At 44.1% G+C, this 15,226-nt stretch overlaps 1 protein-coding gene across 1 annotated transcript; it reads right to left on the bottom strand.

Annotated features, from left to right (window-relative positions):
• Window positions 1-354: 354 nt before the first annotated feature.
• Window positions 355-9,864, bottom strand: LOC306821731 (uncharacterized protein). The gene is made up of 15 exons (XM_079340305.1): window positions 9,655-9,864; window positions 8,792-8,997; window positions 8,120-8,260; window positions 7,443-7,581; window positions 7,111-7,364; window positions 6,729-7,060; window positions 6,275-6,385; window positions 5,112-5,253; window positions 4,891-5,034; window positions 4,589-4,647; window positions 3,711-3,901; window positions 3,228-3,628; window positions 3,005-3,104; window positions 1,432-1,621; window positions 355-1,327 (listed from the first exon to the last, which is right to left on the bottom strand). The coding sequence occupies exons 1-15, from the start codon at window positions 9,829-9,831 to the stop codon at window positions 1,191-1,193; spliced, it is 2,724 nt and encodes a 907-aa protein (XP_079196431.1). The 5' UTR covers window positions 9,832-9,864; the 3' UTR covers window positions 355-1,190.
• Between the last annotated feature and the right edge of the window lie 5,362 nt (window positions 9,865-15,226).

Raw genomic sequence — 15,226 nt, 5'->3', positions numbered from 1 at the left:
GTCAGCTGATCAGCTGCTCCTGAGGGTGCCAAAAACCAAGCGGGAGCTCAGAGGAGGCCGTGAGTTCCAAAGTTATGGAACGATCTGCCTTAGCGCGTTAAACAGGCTTCTTCTTTCTGTTTTTAAATCTCTTTTCTTTGGCTTTTGACACCGAGCCAGATATCAACTTTATTTACTTTGTTGATTTTACTGTGTGCCTTTTAGTTTGACTCCTGTTTTCATTCATTTCTGTATTTATTTGTGAGCTGATCTGTATTTTATTTAATCCTCTGTACAGCACTTTGGTCAACTGTGGTTGTTTAAAAGTGCTTAACAAATATAGTTGGATTGCATTGAAAGAGAGAAGGAAACATGTAAGAGAATAATGTTTTATTGAAAGTATCCTGATCATAATGATATTCAAACAGTCACATGGGTGTATCAGCAGAGTATGGATGATTAAAAACACAGAGATGCAACTATCAACCAGTCATGAGAATTTGGAAAAATCATGTCCAAGGCAAAGAAACTTACAAATACCACTTACTCAACCCTCTTTTTTTTTAAATGAACATTTCTTTCTACACATAAAACAAACAACTGATTTCCTTTGTGATTTCAAAATGTGTCAAAAGCATTTTAAATCTTAACACTACGATATCAGATAGAATAGGTGAGTAGAAGTAGTATAGTCATCAACATATTCAAATAACATTTGGACCTGTTGAAGTTGTCCCAACTCCGTCAGACTTTTACTAAAACATAAAATAATCAGGCATAGAAAGAGGAGAGCTACAACCAAAGGACGCCCGTCGAAAATCCTGGTTTCAAAAAGTGGGAATACATTTTGTCTGCTCCTTAAGACGTCAGATATTTCATCTGACAGAAGTGACCGAACTCTATTTCTCTTATTAGTTTATTTCATTATTCCTTTTGTTTAAATTATTTATTTTCTATCACGTTATTTTACTCTTAATTTATAAGTGATATAGTCTGAAGTCTTTATATGATGCCTCCTTGGTCAGATGGATTTATTTGTTGAATAAAGACAAAATCAAACTTTTGGATTGTACAGCTAATAGCCAAACCTTTCTCTTTTAAAACTGAATAGTCTTTTGGTGATGGTGGCGCAGTGGTGAGTGGTCAAGAATGGTTGTTTTTTTATTCCAATCTAATTCATACAAAATTGTTTTTCTGCACACGCAGCTGTCTTAACTCTCAAACGTGGACAGAGGCTGGTATTTGACCCTTGATGTTTTGGCTTTGTACACGGCCACTCCACTGATCATACCAACGGCTGCAACCAGACATCCAGCGATGAAAACCAGGTTCAGGTTCAGGTTGGTCACTGGATTAAAAAATGAGAAAGATTTGAATTAGACTTTATCAAAGTGTACCTGGGTTTGAAAAATGTCAGGTGTGCTGTTAGTAAAGCAAATCCATTTTTCCTACCTGGGCTTTCTGCTCTCTCTGCTGACCTCTTCATACGCAGGGGACCCTGGGAGACAAAGTGGGATGAAGTCTGGGTGGCGATATCTCTCTTACGCCTGTCACCGCCTTGATTCATTGCCATGCATCCCTGAGCGCACCTGGTGTTGGGTTCTCCTGCTTGACACATCAGGACTGAGCAGCTGATGTAGACCTGAAAACAACAAGACATGCTGTCATTAAGTGCGCAGAAAAACTGTTTCAACACGTCACCTGAGGAGAAGATGCAACAAAGAAAACTCTTACGGTCCCATAGTTATGAGAAAAAACATTTTGAGTGTTGTAAAGAGTTCAGACAAGTTGAGAAATGATCTTTAGTCATTTATAAGATCAGTGTTTAGTCCTCGAAATCAGTCTTAGTCTCAAGTCTTACGACTTATTTTACATTTTGACCCTGGTCTTGTCTTAGTCTCAGACTGGGCGAACTTCAGATTTGAAGTGAAGACCTTTCAAGAGGACTACTGATTGGCTATTTGTCCAAGTTGTCACTGTGAATAAAAGGAAGACGCCTCTTTCTAAAAGAACACATAACTTCAATTCACCCAAGTTTTCAGCTTGTCTTGGTCTTTCCTCACGTAGCCATGGTTTTGACTCAGTCTCGATCCCTAAATGTCTTGGTCTTGACTCAGTCTCGATCCCTAAATGTCTTGGTCTTGACTCGGTCTCGACCCCTAAATGTCATGGTCTTGACTCGGTCTTGATCCCTAAATGTCTTGGTCTTGACTCAGTCTCGATCCCTAAATGTCTTGGTCTTGACTCGGTCTCGACCCCTAAATGTCATGGTCTTGACTCGGTCTTGATCCCTAAATGTCTTGGTCTTGACTCAGTCTCGATCCCTAAATGTCTTGGTCTTGACTCGGTCTCGATCCCTAAATGTCTTGGTCTTGACTCAGTCTCGATCCCTAAATGTTTTGGTTTTGACTCAGTCTCGATCCCTAAATGTTTTGGTTTTGACTCAGTCTCGATCCCTAAATGTTTTGGTTTTGACTCAGTCTCGATCCCTAAATGTCTTGGTCTTGACTCAGTCTTGATCCCTAAATGTCTCGGTCTCGATCCCTAAATGTCTTGGTCTTGACTCGGTCTCGATCCCTAAATGTCTTGGTCTTGACTCAGTCTCGATCCCTAAATGTCATGGTCTTGACTTGGTCTCAATCCCTAAATGTCTTGGTTTTGACTCGGTCTTGATCCCTAAATGTCTTGGTCTTGACTCGGTCTCGATCCCTAAATGTCTTGGTCTTGACTCAGTCTCGATCCCTAAATTTCTTGGTCTTGACTCGGTTGCCATGATAATATTGTAGAAGTTTAATCAATGTTGGCGTTATCCTCGTTTAGGCCACAAGAGGCAAAAATGAACCACCACTCATTTGAGAAATAATAAGGTAAGAAGTGTGGAAGTCTTCCAGTTGTTGTTAGATTGTATTTCACTTGCCGTCATACTGTTGTATTTAAACATGGCATGTTTCACAACAAAATGAAAACTGTCATACTGTCTATTTAGGACAGAGTGCTATTTGTAACCTCAGAGTGCATTCCTAACCTGGTCATGTAATCCGATGAACTTGAAGGCCTCCATGCTGAACTGGAACTTTCTTTGGTGAGGAGGGGAGTGGACGACAACAGTTGGGTCCATGTTGCACCTATTGAGATTAAATAACAAATATTGTCGAATTTTTTGCAGACAAAAAGTTGCCAAAAACTGAGAAGAGCCAGAATAAGTGAGAGGCTCATCTGTTTCTAGTAGGGGTCATAGCCACACTTACCCATTCATGATGATGGGGTAGACTGGCATGTAGTTGGGGTTGTCATACGGTGCAGCGCTGCAGGACTCCACAAACAGCTCGGTGTTGTTGACTGAAGACGTGGCCTCGATCTGCATGTAGATGCGGCTCCCTAAGTCGTACTCCAAAGGGTAATATTTCGGATTGATCATGCTATTGAACTGAGCGTTGGGAAAGAACTCAAACTTGTAGGTGAACTTGCCGAAGCCTTTCTCCCACACGGTGGTTGAATTCCTGTGAGCTGTGAAGCTCTGAGTCACGTTTCCTCGTTTGGGATACTGACAGTAGAACTGGACCTCCAGCAGGTTTGTCCTGGTGATCCCGTTTGTGTTTTTGTCACACGTGGTGATTTCATTCTTGAACTTTAGGTTTACTTCATCTTCCTGCAGAGTTAGAGATATTCAGTTGTTCAGACAGAAAAGCTACAGCAGCATCTAACAGAAGAACCAAATGAGCCTGTGTTACCTCGATCTGGGTGCCACAAGAGTTGAGAGGGATGATGCCGATGACGTGAGTCTTGTTGGAGTGAGTCTTTAGGCTGCAGACGACGTTTGATGGGTCATTGAGACATAAATCATCCTCGCTGAGTCGAGGGAATGAAGATTTCTCAACCTCCACTCTCATAGTGGACTGACCGCAGGTCACATGGGCTTCAACTTAAACAAGAAATGGAAATGAACTCAAATAAGCAAATGCATTAGGCTGAGAACTGGACACATAAAACCTTAAAAGAATAGTATGGATTTTTTTTCCATGAGGGTGTATGAGAAACTTTCATTTGTCAGTGCATTTTTGTGGTAGCAAAGTTGGCCCAAAGAGCGCTCTCCGTTAGTCTTGCAGCTTGTGAATGTTTTTTTCTTTTTATTTAGTGGTTCTCAAACATTGTGAACATTTTTTTAAGCTAGTTACCCCTGAACCTTTCTAAATTTAATAGGAAGAAATCCAAACTTAATCAGCAGTGTGTGTTGATCTAAACACCATTGCCATGCTCTTGGTTGTATAAAGGGGCTCGGCTGGTCCACAGGCAAGCCCGGTAACCGCTTGGGACCCGTGGCCGGGTGGAGTCCCCCTGGACGCTGATCAAACTTCAAACCACTGAAGTATCTCAAAATGTGCATATTTTTCATTGACAGTACAAAACCTCCCTACATGTTCCCATCTAACAGCACTTACATTATTATCATAAATATGTTTATGAAGATGCTCCGGGGCCCCCTGAGCTGCCTGTCTTGCTCTGAGGTATGAGATGCTCAAAGCCGTAGTTTAATAAAGTACTGTCATGTGTTGGAAATGGCCTCAACCTGCTACAGAAATCTTTACACTAAAAAAGCAAATGGACTCACCTTGCTTCTTTCCAACATCCACAACCACACATCTCATGTCCGACTGATAGACGTTAGACCTGAAAAATATGAGAGAACACAGATTTAAGTCTTCTGACCTGATTTTTCACCTCAGCCCTGCAACCATCATAAACTCCATCACCGATCTCTGCCTCATGCACACTCAGTGTGATGCATGCTCTCTCTAATAACAGGCACAGACATGCATACCAGTACAACTACCAGAGCCCACATGTGTTTGGAATGACAGATATGCCCTCACATACTAAAACTGTCATAAAGTAAATAAACCAAACACTTACCAGCTCACTGATTCTACAGCAAAGCAGATGACGTATTGATTCCCCAGGTGGACTGACGTTGGTGTCCATGTAATGACAAACTCGTTATGGGTGGTCCTGTGCTTTCTGGTGTTCTGTGGCCCGCTGAAGATGATGTCCTGTATGCTGTATGAAAACAAACATTCCTGTGTTTTATTATTTGTCTAAGTGATGAGAATGTTTTGCTGCATCGTTTCACTTACGTTGAAAATGTAGATTGTGCTTTGACTCTGATCTCCACCTCCATGTCGACCTCTGCATGAAAGTGCGCTCCGTTTTGAGGTGTTGGGCTTAAAAACTCAGGCAAGTATTGTCCTGGCTGACATGAGGGAACGGGTTTGTCCACTGGAGAAAAAGGAAAAATGATTATTCTTAACTTTTATCATAGTCGTAAATGTTTTTAGGCATTTTTAACTAAATCTTTCACTTCTGGTAAATTCGGTTACTGTTAACTTCCTAACTCCGCTCTGACAAGGTAAGATAGATCGCTGACAACCTGAGTGAGAGCAACGTGTCCTGTATGTGTCTCCTGTGTCCATGTCAGTGTCTACTTTGGATGCTTTTATTGTGAAGTGGTTAGACAGCGCAAATGGTGTGACAATGTTGCACTGTTATTTGTTAGATTAAAACTCACATAGATGCAGTTTAAATATCAGTTTCTCATTGATCAGCAATCAAAAACCTACGGCATATCATTATCAAATGGTAGTATTAGTTAGACATTGGTTTTGTATTTGTTTTTTAATTAATGGAGTGTATTTAACAGATTAAAATTAGTTATTGTCTCTTTACATTAGCCTAATGTGTTGTTGTGAGATATCGATTAAAACATGTTTCGAGTTTGATGTAAAAAATTGGGTCTCCTACAGGAGCGTGTACCATCCCTTCAGTATCAGGTAGTTTGTGGTTAGTATGGAAAATAATGAAATGCACTACTGAGAAAATGAACAGGACTTCTACTTCTGGAACCACACTGATGATGATGAAATGCAAAATTAGATTTTCTTCTGCCTTGTCCATTCCAGACATGGAACACAGTAATGCTCGAAAGTGTAAACATCATTTTAAATTGCACTGATTTGATTATAAAATGTATGTTTTTTCATCTTGAAATATGGTCTTATTCCCATTTAGCTTGTTATGATCTGATGTGGTTGTAGTTGAAAATAAGTCTTGATAAAAGACAGTTGGATAAGGCTGTGTCAGATCACCTGCCTTTTATAACATCATGTTAGATTCAGGTGGTAGTTAAAACAGTATTTGAGCTAATAACTGGAAAATGGCCGCCCAGAGAAAAAGGTGAAATAAGTAGCAAATTAAAAAAAAAAAATCTCAGTCAACTTTAATGAAGTTAAATCTGACTTACCAAGAAGGGAGAACTGTAAGGGAAGTTTACTAAGAGGAGCATGGCTGGTCGGTGGTGTTGTTGTGGTTGGTGGTGTTGTGGTCCACGACGGCCACGACCAGGGTGTTGCGGCTGGTTGTGTTGTGGTCCACGACCACCACCAGGGCGTTGTGGTTGGTGCTGCGGTTGTTGTTGTCCACCACCAGGTTGTTGTGGTTGGTGCTGCGGTTGTTGTTGTCCACCACCAGGTTGTTGTGGTTGGTGCTGCGGTTGTGGTTGGTGCTGCGGTTGTGGTTGGTGCTGCGGTTGTTGTGGTTGGTGCTGCGGTTGTTGTGGTTGGTGCTGCGGTTGTTGTGGTTGGTGCTGCGGTTGTTGTGGTTGGTGCTGCGGTTGTTGTTGTGTGCCACCACCAGGGTGTTGTGGTTGTCCACCACCCGGTTGTTGTGGTTGGTGGTGCGGTTGTTGTGGTTGGTGCTGCGGTTGTTGTGGTTGGTGCTGCGGTTGTTGCTGCGGTTGTTGTTGTGTGCCACCACCAGGGTGTTGTGGTTGTCCACCACCCGGTTGTTGTGGTTGGTGGTGCGGTTGTTGTGGTCGGTGCTGCGGTTGTTGTGGTTGGTGCTGCGGTTGTTGTTGTGGGCCACCACCAGGGTGTTGTGGTTGTTGTGGGCCACCACCAGGGTGTTGTGGTTGGTGCTGCGGTTGTTGTGGTCGGTGGTGCGGTTGTTGTGGTTGGTGCTGCGGTTGTTGTTGTGGGCCACCACCAGGGTGTTGTTGTTGTGTGCCACCACCAGTTTGTTGTGGTTGGTGCTGCGGTTGTTGTTGTGGTTGGTGCTGCGGTTGTTGTTGTGGGCCACCACCAGGGTGTTGTTGTTGTGTGCCACCACCAGTTTGTTGTGGTTGGTGCTGCGGTTGTTGTGGTTGGTGCTGCGGTTGTCGTCCCCCACCATCCCACCTGTCTCTTCTTCCTCATCCATACTGGACTCTTGGAGGTCTGAGATCCGTCTGAGTATTGAAGAGTGATGTGCCCTCGTGGAAAGTCCTCCACCACCATCTCAAACGCGTAACTTCTGGAGTCATAACTGCCGCTGTTGTATTGTAACGTGCAGGAGTCCTAATAATGTCAACATTCAGGATTAAGGTAAAGCACATCATCAGTACAGTGGTGTTTAATATATATTTAAAAACTAACTTGATTTAAGTGGAAGCCTGATGGTTGGTCACATGTCCCGCATTCAACATTTTGGACATTTCCATATCGGCATCGAACTTTGTCACCATCAGGATCAAAGGTGGTCAGCTTGTAGGTCCGTGGGCAGTTCTGAGGAACTCTTTAACAGGCACATTAACACGAGTAAGTGACCATTAGTGACAGTGTGCTGGTAAGAATCCTTTGCACACAAAAAATACCAACAGACGATTTAACATGCACATTTGATAGTTTTTTCTTTGTCTACCACGTAGGTGTGACAGAAAATACCATTTACTACATAGATAGATAGATAGATAGATAGATAGATAGATAGATAGATAGATAGATACTTTATTGATCCCGAGGGAAATTCAAGAAGTTCTCTTGAGTGATGACAGGTAAGCATGATGTCATTCTCACTGGAAAAAAATGTTGCAAACTGATTGCCCTATGTAAAATCATCTTTAAGCTGTCTTTATCTTATTTATTTTTAACTTTTTTTTAATATTTACAATTTGATTATATTTGTTTGAAGCAGTATGTCGCAATCAGCGTAATTGTTGTAGTCGTTGCTTTCAGTAATGGTGAACTGTCACTGCTACACGGTTGCTTCAGTTTGTTTGCATTCTCCACTGGAGTCGCCAGAAATAGCCATTTTCTATTTGCAGGGGACTCACCTTAGGACGGGTAGGATGCCGATGTCTGGTGATCTGTTGGGTTGTTTGGTGTCAGATCTTTTTCCCAGGTCCACAGAAGTCAGAAACCTCCAATTTTGATATCCTGCGTTACGCGTTTTGATCCAACAACAGCTAGCGGCCCTGGATAGAACAGTGTGTTTATAAAGTCAGAACAATTGATTGAATCTATTGATGAGCATTTACAATAATCTAAATACTCAAATATTGCCAGTACATTATGAACAAGTCCTCATTTTTATAATATTTTCCTTCAAAAAAGAAAAACATGCATGTTGATGATTAATCACTGTTAAGAATTTAACCGAAAATGTATTAACCGACAAGCTGGTTACAACTTTACCTGCTTTTACGTGTTATACAATTTAATGCCAAAAGACGGCCCTCTACCACTTTTGGAACTCAGTAAACGGCTGATAAAAAAACAAAGCAGCGAAAGCAATGCAGGGTTAAGTTTCTTGCCCAAGGACACGTCGGTCAGCTTGGGATCAAACCATCAACTTCCGGCTGAGAGACGATAACTCTACCAACTGAGCCACCGCTTCTCCGACTGTGCTCCGTGTTTACATTCTGGATCTTTTTGTTTCATTATAATGATTATTCAAATGGAATAAAGAATGAACAAGCACATTAATATATGATGGAAAAGCTCACTTCAATTGAAAAGGTTTGTCACTGGTAAGATATCTTGTTTCGACTGTTTCAGTTTCACACCAGAACTTTTCATTAGACGGAGCATTGGTGCTGTTGTCTATTATCCCACGCTGTCCACTGACTTTAGTGCCACACTGACCCTGGTAGCAAGACCAGAAGTGTGAGAAGATACAGCGGTCGTAGGTGTCCCTGTTGTGAAAGTGCACCTGTGGAATAGAGCAGTTCTGTGGTTAGAGATGGATGATATTTTTTTAGATTTAATTCAACAACAAAACTGAAACTCTTTGAAAATGAAATTCATTTAAAATTCATCCAAAAAGCTGCAGCCAGAGTTCTCACTGACACACACTCAACACTGATCCTAAACAGCCTTCATCACCTCCAGAATCAAATTCTAAATATTACTTCATGTTGGCCTCAATATCTGTCTGACCTGCTCCTTGACTACAGCCCAATCAGATCCCTCAGATCAGCAGGTATGCATCTCGTCACTGTGGGGCAGTTTTATGGAACAAAGCACCTGAGGTCTGTAGAAACTTGAAGTTCTTCTCAGAGCGGTCTTAAAATATTGCTTTTGGGGGTGGAGACCTTTATTCCTTGCTGAGTTGGATGACTGAGGCAGACTTTTTCTAAAGTTGTCTTTGTTTTTGAGAGAGTGCGTTCACAGATTGTAACCTTAAACTATGATCCCTGTTTTTCATGATAAATAATCCTCCTGCGTTAACAGTCAGAACCTTCATTTTTAAGAGTTTATCAGATCAACAACCTAACAAAAAAGAACATTTGTACAATACAAAAGGACAAAAATCCTCTCACATAAAAATATGTGCAAGTTGAATTTCATTTGAAGTTGTTTGACTTACAATATGTCTCCCGTCAGGTGCTTTTCCTCCGTAGGTGTAGGTCGCGGTTCCCCCAATGTGATGGGATGCAGATGTCAGTGAGACCAGGAGCAGCAGCTGCAGGAGCACCTGTGTGAAGGCCATGATGCTCAGACTCATCTCTGCTTCAGATCCTCGACAGCTCACATCCACCTGCATCGTTCTTTTATACCTCTGCAGGCTGAACAAAACACCCTGGTGCCCGCTGAAAGGTATGCACACTATGTAGCAGAACAAAAGAACTTCCTCAGAACCGGTTTGAAGGATCATAAATATTTGCATTATTAAACGCCTTGTTTTAAATGGTGTGATTAAAAGAGCACCCGTTGTCTTTGGTTTCTGCTAAGCTGCCCGTTGTCACTCAAACTATCAGGACAAACCCAAGAAAAATCAATGTAGTGTTTGATCAAATGTTTTTCATTTTCAGGTAAAAAATACGTCCAGGAGAAACTACAGTTACAGCGGGACAGCAGAGATTTAGATTGAAAGTTTAGGACCGAGTGTCAGAGCACCATCTGCCTGAAAACACATCATAAGGATTCACATGTATCTTTACAGCATCGAGCTTCGAATAGCATGAAGGAACAAATCAGAAGTACTACAATATAAAAATGACTGAAGGATGTACAAATAAGAAAGAGAGGAGATAATAAAATAAGTACCAAGCAGGACTCCTATAATAAAATATGTACAAAGAGCAGTGACTGAAAGATGAAAACTATATTTGCAGTTATGAATGTACACAATGAGGTTTAAGAGACCGATTGCACAGCTTCAGTGTTAAATAAATATGTCCAGGTTTATAGTCCAACGGCCAGGTGTTCAAGGTTCAAGGTTCAAGGTTCTTTATTTGTCAAATATGCTCCATGTTAAACATACAGCACAGATGAAATTGCAATCCCCCCCCCCCCCAGTGCAAACCTGCAGTGCATAAAAAGAGCACTAAAAAACTAGCAATACTATAAAACAATACTATAAAACAGATAACTTAACTAAAGACATTTGGACAACAAATAACGAACGACAGACAATCGACAGACAAGGGCACTTGTGAGTATTTCACCATGAGGTAGTATGTAGATAAATTAAAATATTAACAATATAAACGGAGTGCAGATTAAGTTAAATAGTTAAAAAGTGAGGTAGTGTGCAAATAGTGCAAATAGCATAAACAATAAACGGCTGTGCAGAGTTTTTAGGGGGCGTGAATTAGTGGAGCACGCGGGGGGTGGAGGTGGAGGGGGGTGATGCCAGATCCTGTAGGGGCAGACTGTGGCAGGATGTAGGGGGGGAAGGAGGGCAGAGGGGGGAAGGAGGCAGAGGGGGGAAGGAGGCGGAGGGGGGAAGGAGGGCTGAGGGGACGAGTGGGGGGGGGAGCAGGGAGGGAGTTGAGTCTCCTGACTGCCTGGTGGAATAAACTGTTCTTGAGCCTGCTCGTTCGAGCACGGAGACTCTGCAGTCTCCTCCCAGATGGCAGCAGGCTGAAGAGGCTGTAGGACGGGTGGGTGGGGTCACCTGCAATCCTGGTGGCTTTGCGGGTGAGACGTGTGTTGTAAATGTCCAGAAGGGGGGGAAGAGAGACACCAATGATCTTCTCAGCTGCTCTCACGATGCGCTGCAGAGACTTCCGGCAGGACACGGTGCAGGCGCCGTACCACACGGTGATGCAGCTGGACATGTTATGTGGCCTTCTGTGGTGCATTGTGGGTCGTGAGTCTCAGCATCCAGCTAGTGTCACTTTCCTTGCAGATCACTTTGAGTCTTATGGGAGTCTGCTGCCTCCAGCACTCAACAGCAAACAGGAAGTAACTGACCAGCGTGCACTCGTGAAACATCCTCAGCATCGCTCAGCAGAAGGTGAAGGATCTGGCCCTTCTTGTAGACAGCTGTGGTGTTCTTTGACCAGTCCAGTTTACTGTCACTGCACACTCCCGGGTAATCCTCCACAGAGTCCACACTGACCCCACTGGATGGAAATAAGGGGGTCCTCCTCCATAGATCCACTGCTCCCTGTGCTCGGCCTCCGGACCCTCAATGACACATCCAACCACAGCAGAGTCATCAGAGCGCCTCTGAAGGTGGCAGGACTCGGGGTCGTAGTTACACTCTGTGGAGGCTCAGAGGACTTTACATGTGTTTTCTGTCATGCACTCTGTTGCACCTTTTGTTATTTTTTGTATTTGACATTTTTAAATTCTATTTCATAGATTTGTAATTAGCTTCTTCTATTTGTTATTATTTAAGTTCTTGCTAGTTCTGTTTTGATTTCTGTGAAATGTTTTTGCACCAATACACCAAGTAAGGTCAGATTCCTTGTATGTGGAAATATACTTGGCAATAAAACTCGATTTTGATTCTGATTAGATGACAAAAATACCTCAATGATTCAGACCAGAAATTCCCACAGGAATGCTGAAAGACTATTTTGTGTTCTTTGCAAATGTGACCTGGATATTAATCAAATGAAGTGACCAGCTCATGAGTAAACAACTGTGTCCGCTTTGTATACTTGGCACACATGCAAGCATTGTTTTAGTAACCAGGAAATAATTTCACAGCAATTCCCTGAAAAAGAAAGCAAACTCCCTTATCCGACCTGTTTGTCCACCACGATTGATTCTTTGAGTTATTGTATCATGTATGAACAACATGCCCAGCCCAAACCTGCTCACAAGACACCATTATCAAAACAAAGGAAACAAAGATCAAGGTCAGATTTATTTATGGAGCGCTTTACAGCAAACCTCTCATGAGAATTTAAGAGCTGTAGGGAAGGCAAGTAAATAGTAATTAAAAATAAATAAATCTTGAGGCTTTTTCACAAGATGCTAAAAAATGGACCCCGATGTTTATTAGCTCCTGGTAGGAGGATCTGAGGCATCTGGAAAATAAGAGTTCTGTAATGTTGGTCAGGGCAAGTCCATGAAGGGCTTTTTAGACAAGCAGAAGAATGATGTATTTAATTCTGTAATGAATGGAAAAGCAGTCAGTAATGTTAGTATGGGTGTCATAGTGTATGTTCCTTTTTATTCCTTTGTGTTAGCAGTCTGGCTGCTGCACTCTGGGCAAGTTGTTATTGATGCATGGAGGCCTGGTTCATATAGAAATGAAGAGACGCGCCTGCACGCACACCTTTGTGTAACCTTTTTTTGGCTATTATGCACATCTAGCCTGTGGACTGGCACTAGCTAGTGATTGGCACCTGTAATTGGTGGACGTTTGATGATATCATAAGCCAAACCAGAATTGATGGAGAAAATATCAATCTCTTTGTAAAATTGGCGTCAATTTTGAGTGAATAGTGAGCTAGTCATCCATCCATCCATCCATTTTCTGCCGCTTATCCGGGGCCGGGTCACGGGGGCAGCAGTCTAAGCAGAGACACCCAGACTTCCCTCACCCCAGACACCTCCTCCAGCTCTTCCGGTGGGACCCCGAGGCGTTCCCAAGCCATCCGAGAGACATAGTCTCTCTAGCGTGTCCTGGGTCTACCCCGAGGCCTCCTCCCGGAGGGACATGCCCAGAACACCTCCCTAGGGAGGCGTCCAGGGGGCATCCAGACCAGATGCCCGAACCACCTCAACTGACTCCTCTCGATGTGAAGGAGTAACGGCTCTACTCCGAGCTCCTCCCTGGTCACCGAGCTCCTCACCTTGTCTCTAAGGGTGCGCCCAGCCACCCTACGGAGGAAGCCCATTTCGGTCGCTTGGATCCGAGATCTCGTTCTTTCGGTCATGACCCAGAGCTCATGACCATAGGTGAGGGTAGGAACGATCGACCGGTAAATCGAGAGCTTCGCCTTTTGGCTTAGCTCCTTCTTCACCACGACAGACCGATACAGCGACCGCATGACTGCAGACGCCGCACCGATCCGTCTGTCGATCTCACGCTCCATCTTCCCCCCACTCGTGAACAAGACCCTGAGATACTTAAACTTCTCCACCTGGGGCAAGGACTCCCCACTGACCCGAAGAGGGCAAACCACCTTTTTCCAGTCGATAGATAGATGATAGATAGATACTTTATTGATCCCGAGGGAAATTCAACCATGGCCTCAGATTTAGAGGTGCTGATCCTCATCCCAGCTGCCTCACACTCGGTAGCGAACCGCCCCAGTGCGGGTTCGATGGAGCCAACAAGACAATCAGCAGACATCATCTGCAAAAAGCAGAGACGAGATCCTGTGGTCCCCGAACCGGACCCCCTCCGGCCCCTGGCTGCGCCTAGAAATTCTGTCCATAAAAGTAATGAACAGAACCGGTGACAAAGGGCAGCCCTGCCAGAGGCCAACGCGCACCGGGAACAGGTCCGACTTACTGCCGGCAATGCGAACCATACTCTTGCTCCGGTCGTACAAGGACCGGACCGCCCTTAGCAAAGGTCCCCATACTCCCAGAGCACCCCCCACAGGGCGCTGCGAGGGACACGGTCGAATGCCTTCTCCAGATCCACAAAGCACATGTGGACTGGTTGGGCAAACTCCCATGAACCCTCGAGCACCCGCTGGAGAGTGTAGAGCTGGTCCAGTGTTCCACGACCAGGACGAAAACCGCCTTGTTCCTCTTGAATCCGAGGTTCGACTAACAGCCGGATCCTCCTCTGGAATAGACTTTCCCAGGGAGGCTGAGGAGTGTGATTCCCCGGTAGTTGGAACACACCCTCCGGTCCCCCTTCTTGAAAAGAGGGACCACCACCCCAGTCTGCCAGGCCATAGGCACTGTCCCCGACCTCCACGCGATGTTACAGAGACGTGTCAACCATGACAGCCCCTGCACATCCAGAGACTTAAGATACTCAGGGCGAATCTCATCCACCAAGGAGCTTGCCAACTACCTCTGTGACTTCGGCTTGGGTGATGGACGAGTCTACCTCTGAGAACTCAGCCTCTGCTTCCTCAGTGGAAGACGTGACGGTGGGATTGAGGAGATTCCTTCCACCGTCCAACTACATCCCCAGTTGAGGTCAGCAGCTCCCCACCTCCACTGTAAACAGTGTTGGTGAAGCACTGCTTCCCCCTCCTGAGGCGACGGACGGTTTGCCAGAATTTCCTCGAGGCCGACCGAAAGTCCGAAAGTCCTCCTCCATGGCCTCCCCGAACTATTTTTACCCACCGTGATTGAGAAGACAATGTCAAGGTACTCTATATACTGCCTCGGATACTTGGAGATAAATTAACTATTGGGGGTTTGCTAGTGTAAAACAAGTTCACAAATCATGGGGCGACGTGTTTGGGGGGGCCTGGGTAACCGCTAGGGGGGGCACTGCCCGCGAATGCCCCCCCATACTGCCGACACTGGTTCAAATCAATAAAGTATAACAGAAGGACTTTATTTCTTTTGGTGAAAACAAATGAAGATGAAGCCCAACTACGACACAAACACAACAAATCAAACAACAAACAAACCTCGAGACCTAAGACCTTTTAAACTGGGAACAATGCAGAATACTTGGGTGTGGATCGCTAAAACAAACAAACTCACGAGGCTTTGCATGTGAAGTGATTCATTCTAATTAAACCTGCGGTATAATCCTAGCTCGAAACGACGTCAGTGCA

Source organism: Symphodus melops (genome assembly GCF_947650265.1).
Source record: "Symphodus melops genome assembly, chromosome: 3".
In the NCBI taxonomy this organism is placed as follows: domain Eukaryota; kingdom Metazoa; phylum Chordata; class Actinopteri; order Labriformes; family Labridae; genus Symphodus; species Symphodus melops.
This window is presented reverse-complemented; position numbering and strand designations above follow the sequence as displayed.

Excerpts from the sequence above, each read along its gene's own strand:
- LOC306821731 (XM_079340305.1), bottom strand. The coding sequence starts at position 9,831 with ATGCAGGTGGATGTGAGCTGTCGAGGATCTGAAGCAGAGATGAGTCTG. Across the intron at positions 7,365-7,442 it reads CAGGCTTCCACTTAAATCAA|GACTCCTGCACGTTACAATA; the intron begins GTTAGTTTTTAA and ends TGACATTATTAG. Across the intron at positions 3,105-3,227 it reads TACCCCATCATCATGAATGG|GTGCAACATGGACCCAACTG; the intron begins GTAAGTGTGGCT and ends TAATCTCAATAG.